The sequence below is a fragment of the Chiloscyllium plagiosum genome, unplaced genomic scaffold (assembly GCF_037043375.1).
Source record: "Chiloscyllium plagiosum isolate Xiang-an unplaced genomic scaffold, Cpla_swu_hap1 HiC_scaffold_4, whole genome shotgun sequence".
NCBI classification, from domain to species: Eukaryota; Metazoa; Chordata; class Chondrichthyes; order Orectolobiformes; family Hemiscylliidae; genus Chiloscyllium; species Chiloscyllium plagiosum.
Genome location: NW_028270142.1, coordinates 10,333,242 through 10,349,288, shown reverse-complemented (window position 1 = coordinate 10,349,288; position 16,047 = coordinate 10,333,242). Strand labels below are relative to the sequence as shown.

Here is a 16,047-nt window from a genome sequence, read left to right as displayed (position 1 = left end):
TAGCTGTTAACAAAGGTAATAATTATTAAAGATTATTGGCTGAATTTTCCTCTTGGTAGTTGACAGAGGTTTCTTTTTTGGAGGTAATTACATTGAAAATTCACATAATTACTGCTGCCAATGTGATAATGTGCAACTTCACACTGTCATTGTGGGGATAAATTTAGCTGATCATTCAAATGCCTGCTGAAGCCAAACCACATCAATTTACAGTTTTCCTTATTCCTGAACTGATCAGAAAGCCCAGGTTTGAATTTTTTTTAGTTTTGCTTAGCTGAGCTCAGCTAGAGTGAGTGCAGAGATATTGGATTTACCCGCAGGGTCTCTATTCTACAGAGGAAATAAAAACAGTCAGGATTCTGACTCCTGATCACTGTCAACAAAGTATTAAGCTTCACTTTAGTGCCTCACATAAAGCTGCCTCAGAATACTTACAGTCAAGGCTCACCCACTTGTCTGAGGGTTAGTGGAATATGACAATCAATACTCCGACAGCCTTCAGGAAGGAAGGGCAGAATTGATTTTAATAAAAGTAACAGTTTCAATAAGAATCATTTGATTGCTATATTTATGACCAGTGATATCCATCCTTAAAAAGTGGAATAGAAAACAGAAGGGAAAAAAAAGGTCTAGTTTCCATGGTAACATGTGGAGGTGGTTTTAAAATTTAGCTGGTAATTTGTGGATTCAAAAACATGTTTCCACACATTGTGAATGAGATGGTGCCTGGGTGGAAAATGCCTGCAGTCTCCTCAGATGGCTCTGGTGAATAACTGGACCATGCCAGGCAGGAAGGTTAGAGTGGTGCTGGAAAAGCACAGTAGGTCTAGCAGCATCTGAGGAACAGGAAAATTGACATTTTGAGTAAAAACGCTTCATCAGGATGATGAAGGGCTTTTGCCCGAAATGTCGATTTTCCTGCTTCTCGGATGCTGCCTGACCTGCTGTGCTTTTCCAGCACCACTCTAATCTTGACTCTAATCTCCAGCATCATCAGTACCCACTTTTACCTAGGAGGAAGGTTTGCTTAGATAGCATAGTAATGCTATAAGGTCACCAGTACAGATGCTATTAATGGTCTCACCACACTTGGATGAAGGAGGGCAAAATCAGAATATTTGTTCTTTTATAGCTCTTACATCAACACTTGATGAGAAAGTGATTAGTAACATGAAGTCTGTCAGGGCTCATAGAACCACAAGACTGCACCCTGAAGAGAGGAAAGGAAGAAGAAGCAATATAGTGGAAAGGAGAACTAGGTTTCTGAAGGCTTTGCTGTAGACAACACGTAACACTCAGCCATTAGCCTCATTGCAGTTATGTTCTCAAGTCAAAAAAGCCATAATTTATTCATTCCAAAACATCAATTTGCATTCATATAGTGTCTTTAACATCACTAAATCTCCCAAGATGATTTACAGGAGCATTACAAAAATAAATGACGCATAGATGCAGAAAAGGCGAAGTAACAATTGATGGGAGAATGTGGATGTGAGGTGGAAGACATATCTTGAGATCACATGTGACACCAAGGTTGTGAACACATTAGTTTAATCTCCTATAGAAGCAAAATACTGCAGATGCTGGAGACCTGAAATAAAAACAGCGCTGGAGATATTCTGAGGAAGGGTCATCAGACCCGAAACGTTAACCCTGATTTCTCTTCACAGATTCTGCCAGACCTGCTGAGCTTATCCACCAACTTCTGTTTATGATCCTGGAGGTATTCAGACAGTGTGGCAGCATCTGTGGGGGAAGAAATAGAGTTAACGTTTCACATCCAATGACTCTTCCTCAATTGCATTCCCAGGAAGAGTCAAGTGACTCAAAATGTTAACTTCTTTTTTAACCATGAATGCAGACAGGTCTGCTATGTTTCTCCAATACTTTCTCTTTTCTATTTCTGATTGTTGTCAGGGATAGTGTAACTGGGAAATGGGGTTCGGAGCTGGAATTGAAAAAATTGGTTCAAGTCTTCTCAGTATTTATTTGGAGGAAGTTTCTGTACTGAATATCTGAAATGCAGTCTAATATTTTAGTACCAGTGGAGGCATCAAGACAGGTGGTACTGAGCTAGACCTTGGTTCTGTCAGCATGGATATGATAACGAGCTTGTAAAACATTATGACACTGACAATACAGTCTCCCTCAATGCTGTTCTAAATGTAAATCAAGATAATGTTCCCTAGTCCTGGAATGAACCAAACAGATACAATACTAATTTAGAATGAGACAGCCTGATCACTGTGCTTCAGTTTTACACAAGTGTAGCTTAATGATATGCAGCCATCTTCAAAGGTTTCCAGATCATTTTGTTGCTTAAGAGATTCTAAAATTAAGAATTTAAGATGAGCCTAAGTCAGGCCTTCGCAACAGCTTTTCAATGATAACAAATTTTATGTTTCACACAGTGTGTGTGGTGTGTGTGTTTGTAGGTACACCTGCATATAATCTACAAGCAGACTTATTCAGAAGGTTTACAGTACTGTGAAATATCAGCAGAATAATGCACTGGTACCTGATCCAATTGGGTCAAATGCAAACATAGCACTCATAGAGTCATAGAGTCATAGAGTGATAGAAATTTACAGCATAGAAACAGACCCTCCGGTCCAACTCATCCATGCAGACCAGATTTCCTAACCTAATCTAATACCATTTGCTAGCACTTGGCCCATATCCCATCTTAAGCCTTCCAATTCATATACCCATCCAGATGCCTTTTACATGTTGTAATTGTACCAGCCTCCACCACTTCTTCTGGCAACTCATTCCATACACGTACCTTCCACAGTGTGAAAAAAATGCCCCTTAAGTCCCTTTTAAATTTTTCCCCTCGCATCCTAAACCTATGCCCTTCAGTTTTGGACTCCCCCACCCCAGCGAAAAGACCTTGTCTATTTATCCTATCCATGCCCCTCATGATTTTATAAACCACTATAAGGTCACCCCTCAGTCTCTGACGTTCCAGGGAAAACAGCCCAAGCCTATTCACCCTCTCCCTATAGCTCAAATCCTCCAAGCCTGGCAACATACTTGTAAATCCTTTTTGAACCCTTTCAAGTTTCACAACATCCTTCTAATGGGAGGGAAACCAGAATTGCATGCAATATTCCAAAAGTGGTCTAACCACTGTCCTGTACAACTGCAACATGACCTCCCAACTCCTGTACGCAATGCTCTGACCAGCAGATAGGGTATGGTAGTACTGTATAGGGTATGATACATACTTGGGTTGCAAAGGACTACTGATAAGGTGGAGCTTTTGTTCAGATTGTCATGAGGCAGCACAGCAAGCTGATGGCACTTCTAGAAGTGAGGAGAGAGGAGGAGTCAGAAGGAATCCAGGCTCCATCTCATAGGGGATGTTTATCACTGCAGTGGTGTTGTCTTGTGTGTCCATTGGAGACAGCTCCACCACACTTGGAAGGCCAACAGGCAGGGAAGCTGCAGATCAGTGTTTGTGTCCATCTATAGGAACCTGCTACCTCACAGGAGATTGGTTGAGAAACTTTCAGATTACTGGAGATGAGGGAGGAGGCCACTGTGGTTCTGCACATGGCCCATGGGAGGGTCATGCAATCCCACTGGTTAACTCCAGGTGCTATAGGAATGAAGACCATGACCACAGATGTGCACACATCATTGTCTGCCACCTCCACACTGTTCCCTTTGTGGATCTGCGATGAGTCTCATGCGCTACACCCAGTCTCTCTGCAGTTCGGCTAGTGGAGGACGGCTTGGTCACACAGAAACACAGGCCATAAGGCCAGCAGCCAAGGAAGAAGCGAGGTCAGTAGAAATCTAAGTGAGGTAATCTTCATCACTGCAGAGCAGAGGAGCACCAGTGCATGTTCAGAATGCACACTAACTATCTCCAGATGCCCAAGAGGCAATGTTGGACATGAATACAGCTTTCTGAAGAGGCAATCATTCACCTTTAGCTCTGAGGCCTTGGAGGGAACCCATGCCAGTCATCCACAGGGTATCTGTGACTCTGAACCTCTTCACCATTTCAGGTCTCCAAAGGGGAACATGCGTGACATTTCCCAGGCTGCAGCACACTGGTGCATGTGGAGCTGAGCTATGCCAGGGGGGAGGGCAACAAATTCGACAGAACCACAACAGATGCTGCTGGCTTGGCCACTTGGGAAGTGGATGTCAAGGTCAGTGCCTGGCTCCCACAGGTACAGAAATAACTCCACACAGGTGACCATTCAGGATATCTAGGAACAGCCAGCTGCATTTGTCAATCAAAGGGGTTTCACTCTTTCATGTTCAAGCTGCCTATGATCACCGGAAGGGAAGTTATACAGATTGGCATTCATTTCTCAGGGACTATGCATCTAAAGGAGGTCCCAGCTGCCACAGCTCTGTGAGGGCAAGTGGAAGGTTGGATCCTGTCTACCAAAGGGTTATCTCCTTCAAATGTGGCAAATGACTCCAGTGCATCAGCCCCAAAGCTGTGTCAGGAGTGTTACACTGCACACTGCCCAATAAGAGCACTCAGAGAGCAGACTATCTATCTGTTCAAAATGCCCATCCAAAGCCATAACCAATCAGACAGAGCTTTATGAGAGCTGCCACACAGGATTCTCAGGATTGTTGTCATCTGCTGTACCTTACATAGAAAAGTACAGCACAGAACAGGCCCTTAGGCCCACGATGTTGTGCCGAGATTTAATCCTAATGTAAAATATAATAACTTAACTACGCACCCCTCAACTCATTGCTATCCATGTGCAATAGGATGATGCTGTAAAAAGAGGAAAGAATTGTCAAATTGTGGACATGGACAAGTGGCTAACCTGCCGCAATGGGGATGTATGTGGAGAATGTTCTCCCAGATGTAGCTGGGCTATCAGGGACAATGCCATCTTCATTTGTTCTGATACACCCACCTGACCATCATGCCCTTGCTCTGTTTATTCTAATTACCCTGCCACGTCTGCCAGCCCCCACCCAGAGCAATCTCTACTCCCTGGAACATCAACAATTGTGGACCGTTCTCTCTCAGGATGAAAGGTGATCTTCAAACCTGTGCCTCCACTCCCCCAGCCCCAGGATACTGGCTTTTTACAAACAGTCAAATCAGTGAGGCTATCATCAACAAGCTTCTTGTTCCAGTGCTTCATGGTCAACTCCATGAATGCACAAGTATCACATCATTTCTCATTGTCATGAAGTCATTCCTTCAAGGGGACACCAGTAGATGCTGCATCCACAGTTATGTCTCATTAGCTTGGGAATACAAAACATACCCTACACATTGAGGAGAAAGTGAGGTCTGCAGATGCTGGAGATAAGAGCTGGAAATGTGTTGCTGGAAAAGCGCAGCAGGTCAGGCAGCATCCAGGGAACAGGAGAATCGACGTTTCGGGCTTAAGCTCTTCTTCAGGAATGAGGAAAGTTTGTCCAGCAGGCTAAGATAAAAGGTAGGGAGGAGGGACTTGGGGGAGGGGCGTCGGAAATGTGATAGGTGGAAAGAGGTCAAGGTGAGGGTGAAAGGTCAGACTGGGGTGGGGGCGGAGAGGTCGGGAAGAAGATTGCAGGTTAGGAAGGCGGTGCTGAATTCGATGGATTTGACTGAGACAGGGTGGGGGGAGGGGAAATGAGGAAACTGGTGAAATCCGAGTTCATCCCTTGTGGTTGGAGGGTTCCTAGGCGGAAGATGAGGCGCTCTTCCATCTATTGCATCCTCTGCACATCGGGTGCAGAGGATGCAATAGATGATGTGTGTGGAGGTGCAGGTGAATCTGTGGCGGATATGGAAGTTTCCTTTGGGGCCTTGGAGGGAGGTGAGGGGGGAGGTGTGGGCGCAAGTCTTGCACCTCCTGCGGTTGCAGGGGAAGGTGCTGGGAGTGGAGGTTGGGTTGGTGGGGGGTGTGGATCTGACGAGGGAGTCACGGAGGGAGTGGTCTTTACGGAATGCTGATAGGGGAGGGGAGGGAAATACATCCTTGGTGGTGGGGTCCGTTTGGTAAAGACCACTCCCTCCGTGACTCCCTCATCAGATCCACATCTATATTGGGGAGACAGGCCGGCTACTTGCGGAGCGTTTCAGAGAACACCTCTGGGACACCCGGACCAACCAACCCAACCACCCTGTGACTCAACATTTCAATTCCCCCTCCCACTCCACCAAGGATATGCAGGTCTTTGGACTCCTCCATCGTCAGACCACAACAAAACGACGGTTGGAGGAAGAACACCTCATCTTCTGCCTAGGAACCCTCCAACCACAAGGGATGAACTCGGATTTCACCAGTTTCCTCATTTCCCCTCCCTCCACCCTGTCTCAGTCAAATCCATCGAATTCAGCACCGCCTTCCTAACCTGCAATCTTCTTCCCGACCTCTCCGCCCCCACCCCAGTCTGACCTATCACCCTCACCTTGACCTCTTTCCACCTATCACATTTCCGACGCCCCTCCCCCAAGTCCCTCCTCCCTACCTTTTATCTTAGTCTGCTGGACAAACTTTCCTCATTTCTGAAGAAGGGCTTATGCCCGAAACGTCGATTCTCCTGTTCCCTGGATGCTGCCTGACCTGCTGCGCTTTTCCAACAACACATTTCCATACCCTACACATTACCAAGCAATGATGACTAACCTCTAATGCACCACTACATTGTTGCTAATGCAGGTGACATGTTCCTCAATCCCCTTCATTCAGCAATAACAGCTGAATATAAAGCATATCAAGGCAAAATATGTATGGTCCCTTGGTAATTAATAGTGCTTGTGATTGTTTGTTATTTTTAGATATTATCATCATCGATTGTGAGTAATAGAAACAGATTTTGTGTTTTGCTCCATGGTGTAAATAACGAATACACAGAGAAAAATCATACATATCAGCTCAAAGGAGGTAGTCCCAACAAATGCATACCATGTACACAATAGTTAGGGAACAAAATATAATGTGATGTCTATATACAGAAAACACCCAAGCCACTATTGTACATTCCATACGTGTTAATTTTCTTTTATGACTACAGTCTTGTTGTGACCCTGACATCAGCTACTGAGAAGGAAGGCTGCACAGTGATCTCCCATTGCGCTATTGCATGTGGGACATATAGCCAGTGCATTAACTTAATATTTACACTGAGATTGTACCTGCCACATAAACAGATGTGCTATCCACTTCCAGTTCCCAACTATCATGAGAGTTTGGAGTGGAACAATCAGTCAGACCTTCACCATTCAATATTTGTGTTTTTTCATTAAGAAATGGATCAACTAACTCCAAAATTTAGGAAGTGGGTGAATATACCGCAGTTTAGGTACTACAGCTTTTCCCCCCACCCCCTCCCCCAGTTCATTTTGGCTTATTTCCCTATTGCATTGGTACAGTCAGTTCTTTTATAACCTACTTCTGTCCTTCAAGATAACCTTTGTGCTTGAGAAATTCTAATATGCTGCTTACATTGATATGACAACAAATCACATCAAAACATTCAGTGAAATTCTCAAGTGCCATGATTGTTTTTTATGTAAACATAGCTAAAGCAAAGGTATACTTTCTGATTGACAAAGCCCAGGAATGAATGTTTAATACATTTATTTGGAATTAATCAGTTGACTATTTTTGATAGAACATTAACTGAAATAAAACTAAAAATGACTGCCTGAAATGGACCAAATATGAGTATTGTGTAAGTGTGAGAAATGCTTTGAACTTATAGGAAATATGTGATAGAGTTTATTCCTCTTTTTTTAATTTTCCTGTCTGCTCTTGGAGATATGAAAAAAACTGGCCAAGAGATTTTTTGCATTTAAACGTGTCAACTTGATTTTGTATCTATCAATTAAAATAAATGGAAAATTGACCAGGTTCTATTACTGAGGAGTTGAAAAATATGGTGCTGGAAAAACACAGCAGGCCAGGCAGCATCCGAGGAGCAGGAGAATTGATGTTTCAGGCATAGCCCTTCTTCAGGAATCATTCCTGAAGAAGGGCTTATGCCCGAAAAGTCGATTCTCCTGCTCCTCGGATGCTGCCTGGCCTGCTGTGTTTTTCCAGAACCACATTTTTCAACTCTGGTACTCCAGCATCTGCAGTCCTCACTTTCTCCTCTATTATTGAGGAGGCATGCATGACTTTTCTCTGTGCATTTGTTATTTACACCATGGGGTAAAACACAAAATCTGTTTCTATTACTCACAATGGATGATGATAATATCTAAAAATAACAAACAACCCACAAGCACTATTAATTACTAAGGGACCATACATATTCTTTCCATCTATGTTAAACGATTAACATGGTGTGAGAGGAAGATTGATAATTTGATGTAATTCAATGCTGTAAAATAATATTAGTGCATGTGTAAAAGTCTTATATCTTGATTTTGATGTTTCTTCCCAATTCAAATGAAAGGAAAGTTCACGAAGAAATGCTGAAGTACATGTCACTGTACAGAATCTAGCAGATCATTCAAAAAAATAGTATTTAACTTTGACTCGTGAATAATGCTTTAATAATGATTTATGGCAATTAATTCAATAGCATCTATTGTTCATATTTTTCCATGTTTGTATTATATTGTACTTGTTTGATAAAATCCCTTACACAAACGATAGGCAACAATAGACCATTGTACTTTTCTCTGATTTCTCCTGGAATCAATGAGTTCAGTTTAGTGCAAGCTGCCCTGTGGTCCTCCCTAGACTGGCCATTCTCCATTGGTTGTCTTAGAGTCATAGAATTGTACAACATGGAAATAGACACTTCAGTCCAATTCATCCATGCCGACCAGATATCCTAAATTAATCTAGTCCCATTTGCCAGGACTTGGCCCATATCCCTGTAAACCCTTCCTATTCATGTACCCATCCAGATGCCTTTTAAATATTGTAATTGTACCAGCCTCCACCACTTCCTCTGGCAGCTCATTCCATACACGTACCACCCTCTGCATTAAAAAGTTACCCCTTAGGTCTCTTTATTATCTTTCCCTTCTCACCTTAAATCTATGCCCTCTAGTTTTGGAGTCCCCGAGCCAGGAGGAAAAAGAACCTTGGTTATTCACTCTATTCATGCCTCTCATGATTTTATAAATCTCTATAAGGTCACTCCTCAGTCTCTGATGCTCCAGGGAGAATCTAGTTTACCTTCTCCCTACAGTTCAAACTCTCAATCCCAGCAACATCTTTGTAAATATTTTCTGCACCTTTTCAACGATTGAATATGGGGGTCACAGCCATATCTCAATATCTACACTGCATACTTTCTAGTAGGTGTCACAGAGACAACAGTCAGGAATTCAAAACCCAGATGATAAGACCAGAAGACATAGGAGCATAAATTAGGCCATTCAGCCCATCGAAGCTTTTCATCCCTATTCTCCCATTTTTGCCCTGTAACCCTCGATCCCCTTGATAATCAAGAACCTATCTATCTCTGTTTTAAATATACTCAAAGACCTGGCCTCCACAGCCTTCTGTGGCAGTGAATTCCATAGATTCACTACTCTCTGCCTGAAGAAGTTCCTCATTATCTCCGTTCTAAAAGGTCTTCCCTTTAATCTTAAAGTTGTGCTCTCGGATCCCAGTCTCCTCTACCAATGGAAACATCCACTCTGTTCAGGCCATTCAGTATTTTTCTTGATAGTCCAGACCAGGCCATCTGCATTGCCCCATCATTATTTTGGTTGAGACCTGTTAAAGTACTACAAACCCACCGGTGTATCTGAGATGTATAAAGTTAAAAATCACACAACACCTGGTTATGGTCCAGCAGGTGTATTTGGAAGCACTAGCTTTCGGAGCGCTGCTGCTTCTTTAGATGGAAGAATTCTCCACAACCGCCTGATGAAGAAGCAGTGCTCTGAAAGCTAGTGCTTCCAAATACACCTGTTGGACTATAACCAGGTGTTGTGTGATTTTTAATTTGTTCAAGTGTGTGTTACTTTATATTGAGCAGCGTTTCACATTAAATCTGGCAAGTTTAACTGGGAATGTTTAAAATTTAAGAATATAATTTATTCACTAGAGAAAGAGCAACAGCAATATTATTTTTAAAAGTGCTGATTGTGCTAAAGTACTTAATGAGTACCTGGTTTTGAAGGAGGCTAAGGGATTATTAAAGATAAATACAGCTGGAGACGTTCAGCTGCATGAAAGTGTGTCTCTTGAACTGCTGAGATCATGAAAACGTTATGTCAAAGGAGACACCTAGAATATGTCTTTTCTTTTCTTTTCTTCATTTTATTGTCTGTATCTCTCCTGAAATGCTGATGTTGAGTTTCTAGTCCACTACTAAAATGACCACTGTTTGTGTCTCAATCTGATGGATTACTATTCACTATTTTGGTCTTGAGAACAGCATGGTTGACTGTGATTTTGTTCACATCCAATGTTGACAGAGACAGATTCTCCAGACTGAGTCACAAACTAGCAGTTATGAGTCATAGTCATAGAGATGCACAGCATGGAAACAGACCCTTTGGTCCAACTCGGCCATGCTGACCAGATATCCTATCCTAATCTAATTCTATTTTCAGTACTTGGCCCATATCCATCTAAACCCCTTCTATTCATATACCCATCCAGATGCCTTTTAAATGTTGTAATTGTACCAGCCTCCACCACTTCCTCTGGCAGCTCATTCCATACATGCACCGTCTTCTGTGTGAATAAATTGCCCCTTAGTTCCCTTTGTAATTTTTTCCCCTCTCACTCTAAACCTATGCCCTCTCATTCTGGACTCCCCCACCTTCCATGCCCCTCATTATTTTATAAATCTCTATAAGGTCACCCCTCAGCCTCTGAAGCTCCAGGGAAAACAGCCCCAGCCTATTCAACCTCTCCTTATACCTTAAATCCTCCAACCCTGGCAACATTCTTGTAAATCTTTTCTGAACCCTTTCAAGTTTCACAACATCTGGAATCATGTTTTATTTTTCTTTAAAAAAAAAACCCCACAAGAACTACGGATACTGGAAATCAGAAAGAAAAACAGAATTTGATGGAAAATCTCAGCAGGTCGGCCAGCATCTGTGGAGAGAAATCAGAGTTAACATTTTGGGTGCAGTGACCCTTCCTCTGAACCTGATGGTAGCTCGGAAAAAGTTGTTTTTTTACTCAGATGTCAGACTGTGGAGTGGGGTTAAGGAATAAATGATAGATGGAGATAGAGCCCAAAGAGAGGGGAGAGCAGTTGGATAAACAAAGGAGTGGATAACAGTCAGTTTAGGAGAATGAATAGCTACTAATGGGGACTGTTAGTGGCTAATAATGGGTTGTTTATAGTAGCAGACCATGTGATAACAAGCCCTGGTGTCTGCGGATTGGGATAAGGACATGGGAAAAGGTACTTCAAGCCCTAATATTGAGTCCAGAAGGCTGCAGAGTTCTCAAGTGGAAAATGAAAAGCTGTACTTCCAGCTTGGGCTGAGCTTTGCTGGAACACTGCAGCAAGACTGAGACAGAGATGTTGGCCAGGGAACAGGGTGGGTTTTTGAAGTGGCAGGCAACTGGATGCTCAGGGTCTTTTTTACTGTGAGAACATAGGTATTTTGCAAAGTGATCACCTCGTCTCTTGCTTTGTTTCTCCAATGTAAAGGAGACCAGACTTTGAGCAGCGAATACGGTAGACTAGATTGTGCAAAGTGCTGCTTCACCTGGAAGGTGCGTTTGGGCCCTTGGATGTGGAGGAAGTAAACGGGCAGGTGTTATACCATCTGCGGTTGGAAGGGAAGTGGGGACTGTGGGAAGAGTATGGGAGTGAAGGAAGATGGAACCAAGATGTCCCAGAGGGAACAGACCTTGTGGAGGTCTGACAGGGAAGGGTCGGGGAGGGGCAGGGGGGAGGTAATATGTGTCTGGTGGTGCCATTCTGCAAGAGGTGACGGAAATGTCAGCTAATGATCCTCTGGACGTGGATGGTGGATGGTGGAATGGTAGGTGAGGACAAGGGGGACTCTATCACTGTTGCGGGAAGGAAAAGAGGGGGTGAGAGCTGAAGAGTGGGAGATGGGTTGGGCCATCGATGGTCAACGATGGTGTTGGGGTATCTTTGTTGAGGAAGAAGGTGGACATTTTGGAGGCCCCCCTGTTGAAGTTGGTATTATCAGAACAACAGAGTTGCAGGAACAGGGAGAATGGAATAGAGTCTTTCCAGGAAGAGTTTATTTTTGTTTTTTTTTTCTTTCCTTAGTACAATGGAGTTGAATCAAATTGCAGCACCTTAACTGAGATCAGCTAATTCAGCAATTAGTGTTTTTGGTACATTTTTACTTGTAAAATTTGTAAAACTACATTATAAAACATTAGCTCGAATGTTACAGAACTTTCAACAAAATTCAACTTATTGCCATGGAGAATGTCCTACACAATATTTACAAAGTACTTTCCATCTCAGCTATGCAGCTTGAGGGTAAAACATTTCAAATTTGAAATTACAGGAAGTGTACAAATTTTACATTTTTCTCTATGTACTGTATATATACAATATAAAAATGTTGAGGTGCCTCAATCCATTTTCAATTCTCTTGATCTTCACATAGTACACTCTTTGTAAGGTATCCAGACTGTGGAGTTTTCAGCTTCTCAGTAAGCTGTGCTGAAAAGTCTTGGATTGGGACTTTGTCTCATTGTAACTTTACATTGGTTGCCCCAAACTTTAGTGTGTCTTCCCACCACATAGTTCCTGGGCCTTGGAATGTGCCAGATGGCAACATACCATAAAAGACTGATGGGCTTTGAGCGGACCAAAAAGATTAATTCACCAAGTTGATGGTCCTCCAGGTACAGCTGATCTTAGTCTACATCCCTGGAAACTGCCCATTGAGCACAGTGTGACCACAGCCTGTAGGGGCTACATGTGTACAAAATCACACATTCTTGCAGAAACAACTGGTCAGTTTTAACCTTGGTCAGGTTATCCAAGGTTGAAATATATCACATAATAGACTTAATGTTCTGCACATTAATGGAAGCAATTTTAACATATTTTAAAATTGTTGCTGCTTATCCTGACCAATTCCTTTCACAGTTCTTTGGTCTGTGCCTGCTTCCCCGTGCTGATCACAAATTATCCGATGGGTTAAGGAAACTGCCCTGGCCTGCCCCTTAGAGGTGTCCAGGCAGGTGGTATCCATAGTTCATGTGTGGGATGAGGTTTGGGCAATTACTCATGAGTGAATTCCAGCCCTACTCCACCCAGTTCCCCTTTCAGGACTTTGAAGCATAGAATCACAGAATCCCTACCAGTGTGGAAACAGACCATTTGGCCCAACAGGTCCACACCGACCCTCCGAAGAGTAACCCACCAAGACCCATTCTCCTCCCCTATTTCTTGACATTTCCCCTGACTAATGCCCCTAACCTACACATTGCTGAACACTATGGAGCAATTTAGCATGGTCAATTCACCTAACCTGCATAGCTTTGGACTGTGGAAGGAAACCGGAGCACCCGAGGCTGGAATCGAACTCGTGTCCCTGACGTTGTTGTGGGCAGGTTGTTGGGGAGAATCCTGAGGGACACGATGTACATGTATTTGGAAAGGCAAGGACTGATTAGGGATAGTCAACATGGCTTTGTGCATAGGAAATCATGTCTCACAAACTTGCTTGAGTTTTTTGAAGAAGTAACAAAGAGGATTGATGAGGGCAGAGCAATGGACGTGAGCTATATGGACTTCAGTAAGGCGTTCAAAAAGTTCCTCATGGTAGACTGATTAGCAAGGTTAGATATCACAGAATACAGGGAGAACTAGCAATTTGGATACAGAACTGGCTCGAAGGTAGAAGACAGAGGGTGGTGGTTGCTTTTCAGATTGAAGGCCTGTGACCATTGGAGTGCCGCAAGGATTGGTGCTGGATCCACTACTTTTCATCATTTATTTAAATTATTTGGATGTGTACACAGGAGCTATAGTTACTAAGTTTGTAGATGATAACAAAATTGGAGGTGTAATGGACAGTGAAGAAGATTACCTCGGATTACAACAGGATCTTGAGTAGTAGTGCACAAGTGGCAGTTGGAGGCAAAACAGTTTTTAAAGCTTCTCTTATTTTAGTTGAAGGACAGTGTGTTGGATCATTAATACTGCTTGTTATTTTGGGAAGCAATGTCATGATGCCTGAATTACTTTCAGCTTGATTTCAAAACACGGTTGTGGCCTTTTCCCCATAGATTTACGGAGTGAGTGTGAGTTGGTTTATATTTTAAATCAACCTTGCTCCCCCCGTGTCATGCCTGTGTGTTGATCCTTTGAAGTTTATTTTCTCTTTGTTTAAAAGAAGCTACAAGCTTATTGAGTGGCCATTTTTGCTTGAAGCTTTGTTGTCCTTGAGTGGAGGTGTGTGTGTGTGTGTGTGTGTGAGAGGGACTTAGAATGTTAAGGGCAGAGCCAGGCTGTGTGGGAGGGGGAATAACTAAAGGCTGTGGGATCTGTGCAGTTCATGGCCTCGCTGTTACCTTAGACATGGGATTGATAGAGAGAACCACAGAATAACACTAGAGACCAGGCTCCATTCTTTATCAGCTTCTAAGTATTGCCTACAGCAACCAGCATCACCCAGACAGCTTTAACAACCCCCCTCCTCCTCTATCTAACTACAGGCTGGTTGGGATAACTCCACCCCTCCGTTACTGGGGGAGGCTGGAGACCGGTTCTCTCTCTCTCTCTCTCTCTCTGTGTGTGTGGAGTGTGTGTCAGGCTGCGGTTCCAGTCGCGGAAGGAGTGGGAATGGAGCCTGGGTCTGCTGCCTCACCGTCTCCCCCAGCCTGTAGCTGCTGCCGTCCCGGGGGAGAGGGCAACCGGCGAGGATGAGGGGCTGAGAGAGGGAGAGGGAGTGGGAGTGCAGCTCACACACAGACACACATACAGAGAGAGAGAGGGAGAGAGACAGAGGGCCATGTGCCTGCACCGGCTGGCATTGTCCCCCGGACTCTCAGAGACCCAGGCACCTCATCCCTGCTGCCGGGCTCCTGCCTGAGATGCCCTTGCCCAGAGACAGGGGCACTGCCTGATTCCAGCACCCCCCCACCACCATCACCCTTTGGGATTGGAGATGGATTCCAACTCCTTGCTGAAAGACAGAGGCCGGGACAAGAGGCACGGGGAGCATTTCAAGTGTAAAAGTTTGCCCAGCCTGAGCGGTTCGTGCCTGGGCGGCAGGGAGCCGGAGCTCAGTCCGACCAAGAGCAACTCCATCGCCGCCTTCTCCTGCTCCTCGGCGGCGGTGGTACCCGGGAAGCCGGTGCCCGGTGCCCGGTGCAAGGGCCTGGCGAGCTCGGTGCTAGGTGACTCCCGGTGCTTCCTGCTGTGCATGTGCTGCCTGACCTTCATCCAGTCGCTGATGGTGTCCGGCTACCTCAGCAGTGTCATCACCACCATGGAGAGGAGGTACAACCTGAAGAGCTCCGAGTCCGGCCTCCTGGTCAGCTGCTTCGACATCGGCAGCTTGCTGGTGGTGGTCTTCATCAGTTACTTCGGGGGCCGGGGTCACAGACCCCGCTGGCTGGCCGCCGGCGGCCTCCTGATCGCGCTGGGGGCTGCCCTCTTCAGCCTGCCCCACTTCATCTCCCCCCAGTACCAGATCCAGGAGCTGAACACCTCCTCCTCCAACCAGGGGCTGTGCAGCAGCAGCGGCGCCACCAACAACAACAACAACAACAACACCGAGGGCTGTATCACCAAGGACTCCTCCAGCCACCACCACTCGCTCTACGTGACCTTGTTCGTCTGTGCCCAGTTCCTCATCGGTGTGGGCTCGACCCCCATCTACACCCTGGGCCCCACTTACCTGGACGACAATGTGAAAACAGAGAACGCCTCTCTATACTTGGGTAAGCCCGGCCTGTCAATGTGTTGTGGGAGGGTGGGGTTTGGGGGTGTAACCTGCCCTTCAACTTGGAGCTAAACTTGATTTTCCCAAAAAGAAAATCTGAGTTTGGGTTGTGGTTCCTGGTTGGTAGAGTTTAAGGGTCAGCATGGAGTTGGTCAGAAGTGATGGGATACCAGGTGATAGTCCAACAGGTTTATTTGAAATCGCAAGCTTTCAGAGCGCTGGTAGATTTTAAGGAGCAA

The 16,047-nt window shown here is 44.6% G+C and overlaps 1 protein-coding gene across 2 annotated transcripts in view; it reads left to right on the top strand.

The window, feature by feature from the left end:
* Window positions 1-14,693: 14,693 nt before the first annotated feature.
* LOC122549421 (solute carrier organic anion transporter family member 5A1) overlaps window positions 14,694-16,047 on the top strand; it is a 186,059-nt gene continuing 184,705 nt past the window's right edge. The window contains exon 1 of one of the 2 annotated variants that reach the window (XM_043689228.2): window positions 14,694-15,806. In XM_043689228.2, coding sequence (XP_043545163.2) covers window positions 15,029-15,806 — 778 coding nt within the window. In that variant the 5' untranslated portion in view covers window positions 14,694-15,028. The remainder of the gene's footprint in view (window positions 15,807-16,047) is intronic. The other variant, XM_043689227.2, reaches the window with a different exon arrangement.